We start from the raw sequence: 10,950 nt of genomic DNA, 5'->3' as shown, positions 1-10,950 counted from the left end.
TCCCAGACCGGGGCACGAACCCATGTCCCCTGCATCGGCAGGCGGACTCTCAACCACTGCACCACCAGGGAAGCCCTCTTTCTTCTTTTTAATATTTTTTTTTTTTTTTTTTTTGGTGGTGGTACGCAGGCCTCTCACTGTTGTGGCCTCTCCCGTTGCGGAGTGCAGGCTCCGGACGCGCAGGCTCAGCGGCCATGGCTCACGGGCCCAGCCGCTCCGCGGCATGTGGGATCCTCCCGGACCGGGGCACGAACCCACGTCCCCTGCATCAGCAGGTGGGCTCTCAACCACCGCGCCACCAGGGAAGCCCCCTCTTTCTTCTTTAATACAGGAATTCCGCAGTATAAATTTCCTCTAAGCACTAACTTAGGAACACTCCATAAGTTTTGACATTTTTTTCTTTTTCATTCATCTCAGCATATTCTCATTTCACTTGGCATTTCATCTTTGACCCACTGGTTATTAAAGAATGTATACTTTCCATACACCTGTGAAATTCCCAAATTTACTTTTTAATTTATAATTTAATTCCACCACGTACAAAAAACCTACTTGTATAATTTCAATGCTTTTAAAGTTAATAAGGCTTGCTTATAGCCTAGAGTATGGTCTGTCCTGGAGGATATTCTGTGTATATGTTAAGAAGAATGTACATTCTGCTGTTTTCGGGTGGAGTATTCTACAGATATCTTTTAGGTAGTTTATGGGTTTACAGTGCTCAGGTCTTCTATTCCCGCCCCCCCGCCCCCCTTGGCTTTGAATTACTGTCTGCTGTCAGTTGCTTTCAGCCTAATTACTTCCTTTAGTATTTCTTCAAAGGCAAGTTGGCTAGCAACATATTATCGCAACGTTTGAGAATGTCTTTACTTTGCCTTCATTTTTGAAAGACAGTTTTGCTGAATGTAAGGTTCTTAGTTGTCAGATCCCTCCCCTGCCCCTGGCACTTTGAATAGGTTGTCCTACTGCCTCCTGGCCTCCAATATTCTGATAAATCAGTTGTGAATTTTATTGGGGTTTCCTTGTATATGAGGAGGTAACTAAAAGTGGCAGTCCTCAGAAGACAGAATGCAAAAATGTGATCTACAATAAAGACAAGTCCTCCAACTCTATCCAGAGACCAGGAAAAATGGTAAATAAAACTTTTATAAGTGTTCAAGTCAGTACAAAGTCTATCCTACCAATAAGGTAAACCTTAAGTGAAAACTGAGAGATGGTTTTATACTGTGTTGTATGCATATAAAAAACTTTAAAAAAATGACTTGGTAAGCACCAATGCTTGAAGGCAATAAAAACACATGAGTAAATATTGAAGATAATTTTAGTAAGTTCATTACTTTATCTAAATAACGTTAAAACAGGAGGCAGAATCAGCTGACCATACTATTGAGGAAATGTCGTCACCTCCCCCTGCCCAAGCTTAAGATACTAGTACAGATGAAACATGGGCAGGACAAATAATACTGGTGAAATACTTATCAGAAATTGAGAATATCAGTAAACTAGAAGCCTGATGTTATCCTGCTGAATAATGTCTCATACCTAATGGGATCCATGCAACACTTATTATATAGAGGCTAAAACATAATTTACTTTTGAATTGCAAATTTGGAAATCGGTGGTTGATCGATTTCCAAATGGTGTGAAAAGTTTGTTTTAACAGGAGAATTTTACTAGCTTTAAAAATTACTTCCTCCCCCATATTTAAGTATCTGGAGACTGATCAGTATTAATCCGAAGATTACTACAATAGAGGAAGAAAAGGTATCAAAGATAGAACGAACAGAAGGTATGGTGTCAATAAAGTCAGGGGAACATATCAGTAGCAACAAGAATTCAAGGGCTTACTATGTACCAGGCATTATTCTAGCATAAATAACTTGTTCAAGGTCATACACCTAATATGTTAGGTCAGGTTTCAAATCTAGGCAATCTTACTATGCAGATTCACATCTCTTACTTTGTGAAGATACAGACAATATAAGAAGGGGAAACTGAAGCCTGAAGACATTCAGTCCATGAAATTGAGATGAAGCAATGACTCATGCAGAATTTGACTACAGAGGAAAAGAAAACCCTAGTGAGGCTGAACTGTACGTGTATCATCTCTTGATAGCCTCGAGAGCAGGATTCTCAACCTCTGACAAGGAAATTAAATGAAATACCACATGCTTTAAATTAAGTAAAAATTAGCAATGCAACACATGTGGTTTATATTAAGGCTTCATTTGGGGGGAAGGCCTGCATTGGCATCTGTGAGGGCTTTGTACCATCAAGAAGAGGTGACATCATAACAGAATGTGAGTTACATTAAACTGAGCCGAGATGTTTGAATGCTTGGGAGTACTACATGCAAACCTCTTTTGCCTCTCTCAGATTTTGTCTGCATTTGGTATATAACATAAATCATATGGTTGCATTCCTATGTTGTCCTGATTATTCTATCATGCTACTTAGATGGAACTTAGGACTGAAATGATGAAAGATTATTGCCTGGTGCCTATCAGTTGCCTGATGCTTAAACCGGCTATGCAATCTATTAACGAGGAGGACTCAGCTGGCCCAGAGTGGTAAATGGAAGAACAGAGTCAACAAAATCAGTTCAGGTATCTTGAGAGCTGCTTAGTTTTTCAATTATGTTTATCTGAGTTTTATATGGGAATGTATGTATGTACCTTAAGTGTTAAGCAAAAACCTTGTGATTTATAAGCACCTTGGTTGGGATTTTATTCAACAATGCCAAGAGTCTACTCTAACTCTTCAAATAATGAGTATTAGAAATATCCTCATTTTTAATACATATATTGGCTTCTGCAGACTCTACTATAACATGTTAAAGGAGTGGTATGTTCAGTGACCATTATGTTCAATTCTATCTCTGTAGTAATAGAAAGTTTTCTTTCCATGGCAATGTGAAGAAACTTAAACCTACAAGATAGTTCTGGGGTTTATTTTGGGGCCTATGAGTTTGGCATAAGACAGAGGAATATGTACTAAGAACCCATCTGTACCCTAGCACACAGACTCAGACACAACTGTCAGAGGGCAAAAGCACATTGAAACAGAGCTCCACATACAGCAAGCACTTAAAAACAGACTCTTGACACCACAGCAATCTTTACCATAACATGTTAAAACAAATTCACACTTTGAAACCAATGTAAACATGTGGATTCTAGTAGCCTCGGATCTCTTTCTTATAAACTTTTAATTCATAAAGTCTGAAGAACTTATGAGACATGGACTTAGGAATACAAAAGAACTATAGTATTTCCAAGAACAGACTTAGACAAAAGTTTTCTTGAAAAGATAAAGGTGGTGGTAGTAAGGAAACAAAGGATGAAAATGAGTCAGGTACATACCTAGGAAGGTAACAACCAATTGTAGTATAGGCAGGCAGAGCTCCCAGGCAGGGAAGAAAAAGAAATCAATTTAACAAGGAGAGTGGGTAAGGCAAGCACTTAGTAAAGAGCCTTGAAATACTGGCCTGGAGTTTTGAGTGTGTAAGATTTGGGAGTAAAAGTGGATCACAAGTTCATAAAGGAACACAGTTTATAAAATCAACTACCTCACATCTTTAAAAATACATTTGTTGTCACTTATAAGGTAACTGATGAAAAAAAAATGCTGGTAAGGGAAACTGCTGTTATTTTTCACAGTTCATGTTAGCTTACAATACATACCTCTAGCATATAGTCTCATGCTTTCCATGTAAGTTGCAAGGTTTTCTGCTACCAAAGTAACTAGGGCATGATTGTGCTGAAGTTGATTGATTAAGTCATGGCGATAGAATACATGGGGACTTCGCTGAGTTTGACTGAAACGAGAAGAACTTAACAATATAATTAGGCAATTAAACTCTGTTGTAATCGAAAGAGCTTATACAATCTAAATTCTGAGATACTAATTTAAACACTTAAAATGGTTTCCTTCATAACTGAATTAACTTTGGGTTATTTATTTTCTTTAATGACAATATTAAGCTATTTAAAAGAAAATAATCAATGCCTCAAAAACAAGACATTAATTCCACTATTCTTACTTCATACAAAAACTATGCATTAATATTCTCCAATTTCACACTATGGGAAAATCAATGACTGATTTCTTCTCCCATACTACAGTAGTACCAAAGCACTTACAAGTTTACATGATTATTTCCAGAATTATAAAATAGAAACATTTCTTGTAACATTAGCACCACAAAGATTATGTTGTAAATGTAGTGGAGAATTTAATCAAAGAAAGTGGTTTCGTTAAAATTTTATTAGGCATTCAAAGTACAGAATTATCTCTTATTTCCATCAAGTATGCCAGACAATTTCAGTGGCATGTGTTGTATCTATCAATCTCATTCCTCACTGCATTTTATCCTTCCTGCTTTGTTTCCCTTTTTGCCTGTATCTACCCTAATCCGTATTATATATTTCTTACAGACATTATATTTCCGCAATTGGTTTACTTTGCAATGTTTTAATGTTTTATTAACTTTGAAATGTCATACCGCAGAAGTTTTCAAAGTAAAATAAACCTATTGGCTTTTTAAATAGTTTTAAAAGTTAATTTCAAACACTAGATTTCAGGTATGTTCAAATGATGAAAGATGACAGGTATAGTTTAAAAATACTTTTTTCTGATTTATTTTTTCTAAATTTCTGTTAAATAGACGACTTTAAATATCTTACATGCCAAACTTTAGTTACTGGAATAATCTGTTCTTGTACTTTCTGGTTATAAGAGTTGGAACAGATAACACGAAAGCAATATCATCTTTATTCTGATACTTAGCACTAAATTGTGTCTTACTTCCTCATCAAAAAAAGAGGTGGATATGATAAAGGAATCCTCTTTTGTTCAAATTTAATCCATGTGTAAGCGTCCTGTCACCCCACTGTAATTTTCTTTTTTAAAACTTGCTTTCACCAACTGACAATGCCGTTTCTTTTCAATAAAATACATAAATAAAAATATTGAAATTTTCTGTTAAAAGCCTTACCTCAAATTTTGAGGTGCTTCGCCAAACAAACTACAAATTTCTCTTATTTGTTTCAATGCAGGAATTACCCATTTGTCATTTGTACGAAGTTCTTCTATAAAGCGATCTATCCATTGTATCTTCTGTGTGTCACGGTCCTTAAAAAACAATTTCAATGTTTTATATAGGTCAATACTCAGGAGAATTCCACCTTCAAATTAGTTTGAGAATTACAAAATAGAGCTTTTCTTATAAGATTAGCATCATACACATTATGCTGTAACTGCAGTAAAGAACTTAATAATAATAAAAAGCTGCTTTTAAGTACATTTTTATTCCACATATACTACCAAAACTCCCAAAAGTAAAACACTATTATAAAAACTCAACATGACACGGATTCAGATATATCTACAGAAAGGTATTAAGCACACTGAAAAGTTTGATTTTAAGTTGCCAGGAGGTAGACATTTAGCTTTATCCAATGTATTAAGAGATTCTACCACATAATAAAATCCAGCAATAACATGTAACTCCAATTGTTACTCTGTATGGGTTTGTTTTTAGCATAGTAAGGAACATTGAAAATTTATGTTTTACCAAGAAAATAAAATAGTACGGCAACTGAGTGAAAAAAAATCACCAAAAATAAATTCACACACAAGGAGAGAAACAGAGACAGGTATAAGCAATTAAAAATTAATGTTATAAAATCAAAATTACTTCAGATATATTTTACTTCTCATACTTTATTTACTTTACTCCTTCCCTGAGTCAATAATAATCAGAAATGTAGGTTTGTGTACCTAACAATTTTAAGTACAGATTATTTTTATTTTGTGTCTGTGTCTCTCTTTAATGAAATAATTTAAACTCAAGGTTCTTATTACTATTTGGTATACTAAATACTTAATGAACTACTAGTACAACAAGTGTAGTGGAAAAAAAAAAAAAACACCGACACCTACGTGAGCTTATTAGTTCTTATCTAAATATCAGTTCATTAGTATAGGAAATAGTTTTAACAAGTAGGAAATTAGTTATTCAGCAATATTCATTTTACCATGAATTTAAAAGATACACATGCTACAAGTTAGAATGCAGGGAAGCTGTTGTGTGATCTGCTCATAGGGAAGGCACTAAATGTTTTAGTGTTTAGGAAGCTCTACTAATTCTTCTTAACTTCCGTAAGAAGCAAAGAAAACCTAACTTCTCTTACCTCTAAAGTCCATAATCAACTTTAATATCTTATATGATCTACTGATATTTGAAACTGGTATTTCAGCACCATACATCTGACACTACCACCACTATATTACTTGTTTTGTTTACACCGTCTTTCTACTAAGAAGACTAAACTGCTTTTAGATGATGCACAAAACTTAGACATAGAGACCTAAGAGGAAGGTGGACTTACATGAACAAAGTATATCAATTCTTGAAGATCACTTCAAAAATAACAATGTCAGAAAAACCTGGAACTATTCTGTATCTAAGCCAACCTCATGGTGAAGGAGAAGGGTCACAAAAAGTGAGCAAGGCAGCACAACCTTACCTGGGAGCAACTATAATCTAGTATTTTTATGTGGGCACTGAGAGCCAGGTCCATGATGTCTACAGGCACATCATCACTATGGGCCAGATTCCACAGGAGGTTCAACACTTTGTGTGCCATCACACCATCTTTATCATCTTCTGCAAGACGACGTATCAGCTCAAGTAGCTTTTCTCGCTGCTTTTTACTTGCATTTGTCCAACTGGCCTAGAAATTTTTTTTTAAATGATATGGAAACAACACATATTTATTGGTCACTGCTTAAAATTGTCACTGGATAAACTATATTCAGCAGAAAAACAACACAGCTGAGCACAGCATTATTCAAGTGGTATCTGAGCGATAAGATAGGACAGATTTAAACTCCAGGAAAAACAAAAGAATCTCCATTTACAGTTAAATACCGTAGATCAGAGTTTTTCAACCTTGGTACTACAAACATTCTGGACTGGAAAACTCTTTTTCCAGTTTTGTGGGGGGCTGTCACGTGCATTGTAGGAAGTTTAACAGCACCCCTGGCCTCTACCCCACTAGAAGCCAGTAGCAACTCCTCCTCCTCGCTGTGACAACGAAAAATATCTCCAGGTATTGCCAAGCATCTCTGGGAAGGAGAACAGCCTCCTGTTGAAAACTACTGCCTTAGATTCAGTCTGTCATTTGCACCTTTAAAATTATATTAAAAGATGTTAAAGACAACTTGATATACAAAGATTTTCATAATAAATGAAAAAAGCCTTTTATAGAGCAATGTGCATTATACACATTTAAAAACAGAAGTCTATAACAAAGTCTGTTATTATCCAAGACTTACACAGAACAGAAATGACACAATGCTATTTCAATTTAGAAGACAGAATACTCATTTAAAAACTCTAAAATGGAAACAAACAAACAAACAAACCCTCTCTAAAATGGTACTTTTTAAATGCCCAGTTTATACAATGGGGTATGTGTGCAGGCTGGTGGCATCTGGTGGGTAGAGGTCAGGGATGTTGCTGAACAACATGAGAAAAGGTGTATGTATAAAGTTGATAATCAGTGTTTATTGGAAAATAAACTGAAATCAACCTAACGGCAAATAGCAGAAGGATGATTAAGTAAATTACAGAGGATCCTTTCAATGGAATTATTACTCAGACATTTACAATGTGATAAATACAGGCTATGTCGTAAGTCAACTGGAGTGCATACTTCTAATTCCTCCTAGACCCCTTAAAATTATGAAAGGAATAAGAGAAAGCTGCTAGGGATATAAGAAAAGACTGAAATATTAGACTTTATTACAATTAAGAACATTTTAAAGAGAGAGACCAGCAAGCATTATGTGCCTCCTAAAGAAGAGCACATCACCACATATGATATATTCTAGCAAAACAACAACGAAAAAGGCTCTGTATCATACTTTTGATACACAGCAAAGCAATAATCAATCCAGTTTCCTCAACAAATAATTTACAAGGAAAAAGTAAAGACAAAGGGGGGAACTGTAGATTCAAAGAGACTTAAAAGACATATGCAACTGATTACAAACTATGGAGCCTAGCTCAAACAAATTCCAAAAATAAGGTATAATCTGAGGCAACTGAAGTTTCATCACTATTTGACAATATTAAGGAATTATTAGTTTTTAGGTATGATAACGATATTGTGAAGTTTTTCTTCATGTACTTATCTCTAACAGACACATACTAAAATCATTAAATATGAAAAGGAGAATCCATTAAGAACATTTGTTCAGGGCTTCCCTGGTGGCGCAGTGGTTAAGAATCCACCTGCTAATGCAGGGGACACGGGTTCGAGCTCTCGTCCGGGAAGATCCCACATGCCATGGAGCAACTAAGCCCGTGCACCACAACTCCTGAGCCTGCACTCTAGAGCCTGTGAGCCACAACTACTGAGCCCACGTGCCACAACTACTGAAGCCCGCATGCCTAGAGCCCATGCTCCACAACAAGAGAAGCCACCACAATGAGAAGCCCACGCACTGCAATGAAGAGTAGCCCCCGCTTGCCACAACTAGAGAAAGCCCGCGCACAGCAACAAAGACCCAACACAGCCAAATAAATAAATAAAAATTCTTCCTTAAAAAAATAAACATTTGTTCATCCAAAGCCACCATAAGGTGAGTAAAAAAAAAAAAAAAAAAAAACCAACCACAATTTGCAACACTTGAACTGATAAAGATGACTAGCATTCAGAATATGTCAAGCATTCCTAAGAATCAATAAGAAAAGTACAAACAACTCAAAAGGGAAAAATTAGGCAAAAGACTTAAATAGGCTTTTCATACACACACAAAAGGAGAATAGAAACATATGAAAAGATGTTCAACTTCATTAGTGATCAAGGATATAAAAACCAATATGACAATGAAGTAACATTTCATACCAAGCAGACTGTCAAAAATCCCAAATTCTGACAAAAACAAGTGCTGGCAAGGATGTGAAAATCTCTATGGGACTGTAAACTGGTATAACCACTTTGAAGACTTAATTAGAACTCAAACATTGAAAAACTAGACCAGCTAGACCAGGCAAGTACATAAGTCTAATCAATAAGCTTTGAAATCATTTGGTTGCACTCTATGAAGAACTGCAAAGTGACCTGGACTTCATGCTTCTTTTGAATCACCTTTAGTAGAAAGTTTCAAGACACACTCCATAAGAACGTTAGTTTTAGCAACACCTCAAAAAACAGTGCTTGTTACCAAACAGTAAGCGCTCAATAAACATCTATTAATCCAAAGGGGGGGAGCATAGGTGATGGAATTATTTTTATATTTAGACTATTATTGTATTTAGACCACTCTTATAAGAGGGGGTGGAGGGTCCAGAGAATGTAGTAACAATCAACCTCTTCTTTTTCCTCCCATCATGGTCATCACTGGTCATGTACCATCATTTCATAAGTCATCTCAAAATTAACAATGAATGGCAATTAACTTTAGAGTACCCACCGTAACTAATTCTGTTATTTCCTTAGCTGCCTTTGTTGTACTTCAAACTTAATTTTTCCATAAGGCAGTGATTTACAACTTTAATGTACTTAAGATTCATCTGAGAATCTTGCTTAAAATACAGACTCCCAGGCCCCATTCCTAGCAACTCAGAGTTAATTGGTCCTGGGTAGAAGCCAGTAATTGGTATTATTTTTTCTTCAGTTGTGAAATACACATCAAGAAAGGTACAAACATACACATTATACTACATAATGTAAACACCTATGTAACTATTACCCAGGTCAAAAATAATATGGTAAGCAGCACTCCAGAAGCTAGCTGGGTCTGTTTCTGAAGTTTATGTTAATGCAATCAAGGTATATGAAATTCTTGTGTGCCTTCATTCCTTTCTTCAACCTTCTCTTTATTAGACTCACCCTTGTGGTTGAGCTGCTCAAATCTGCTCATTCTCATTGTTATGTTTCATTATATAAACATTCCACAATTTATCCATCTTACACAGCAATTTTTAGCTATTATAAATAATTCTGCCACAAATGCTGACTGTGTATACTGGTGTATATATGCATGAATTTCTCTCTACAGTATATATTCAGAAGTCAAACCGATTAAGTCATGAAAATCTTACACTTTTCCAGAAACACCGAACTATTTTCCTAAGTGGTTGTAGGAACTTATGTTCCCACCAGCAGTCAGTATAACTGCTATAACTGTTATTTTTAACATGATATCTTCGTGATCTAATGCCAGTCGTTAACAGAATGCCCCTCTGTGAACACTGCCATAACATCTTGTGTTCTTAATCCACAAACTCACCAAACACTTGGCTTTTACAAACCCAGCATTAGTAACTGGACAGAGACCACTACACAATATGGCTTTAAAAAGTGCATGACGGCACCAATGCAGATATGACTGTAGGAGCTCTTGGGCTACCTTTAGAATTACATTTCCATTAAGTCCATGAATTACATTTCCAATTTGCCTGTGCATATCACCCCAGACTATTAAGGTATTGGTAGTCCTTGCTGTTGATTCTTTATTTTTCATTGCAACCAATTAATCCTTCCCTGCAGTCCTACAGTTCACTTGAACCTATAATAAAAACACAAACTGCTAGGGAAAAGGAATCCAAATTGACAACTGAATTAAAAAAAAAAAATTCCTTATTTATGAGGACTATTTTTATAAAAATGAACATCAAGATCTCATTGAAAAAGAAAACAATGGTCAATTCCTTTACACAAGAAACTGTTTAATGATTTCCATTTAAGTACTTATTGGGTAAGAACCATTCATAGATTTAATGAATTCTTTTTTTTTTTTTTTTTTTTTTTTTTTTGGCAGTATGCGGGCCTCTCACTGTTGTGGCCTCTCCCTCCGGACGCGCAGGCTCAGCGGCCATGGCTCATGGGCCCAGCCGCTCTGCAGCATGTGGGATCTTCCCGGACCGGGGCACGAACC

At 36.0% G+C, this 10,950-nt stretch overlaps 1 protein-coding gene across 4 annotated transcripts in view; it reads right to left on the bottom strand.

The window, feature by feature from the left end:
• Positions 1–10,950, bottom strand: part of USP9X (ubiquitin specific peptidase 9 X-linked) — a 123,857-nt gene that overhangs the window by 63,908 nt on the left and 48,999 nt on the right. For 3 of the 4 annotated variants that reach the window (XM_024116453.3, XM_055081857.1, XM_024116451.3), the window contains 3 exons: positions 6,528–6,734; positions 4,994–5,130; positions 3,681–3,829 (listed from right to left, as the gene is read on the bottom strand). In XM_024116453.3, coding sequence (XP_023972221.1) covers positions 3,681–3,829; positions 4,994–5,130; positions 6,528–6,734 — 493 coding nt within the window. The remainder of the gene's footprint in view (positions 1–3,680; positions 3,830–4,993; positions 5,131–6,527; positions 6,735–10,950) is intronic. The other variant, XM_024116452.3, reaches the window with a different exon arrangement.

The sequence above is a fragment of the Physeter macrocephalus genome, chromosome 21 (genome assembly GCF_002837175.3).
Source record: "Physeter macrocephalus isolate SW-GA chromosome 21, ASM283717v5, whole genome shotgun sequence".
NCBI classification, from domain to species: domain Eukaryota; kingdom Metazoa; phylum Chordata; class Mammalia; order Artiodactyla; family Physeteridae; genus Physeter; species Physeter macrocephalus.
Note: the sequence above shows the minus strand (reverse complement) of the source record. Positions and strands in the feature narration are given on the sequence as shown.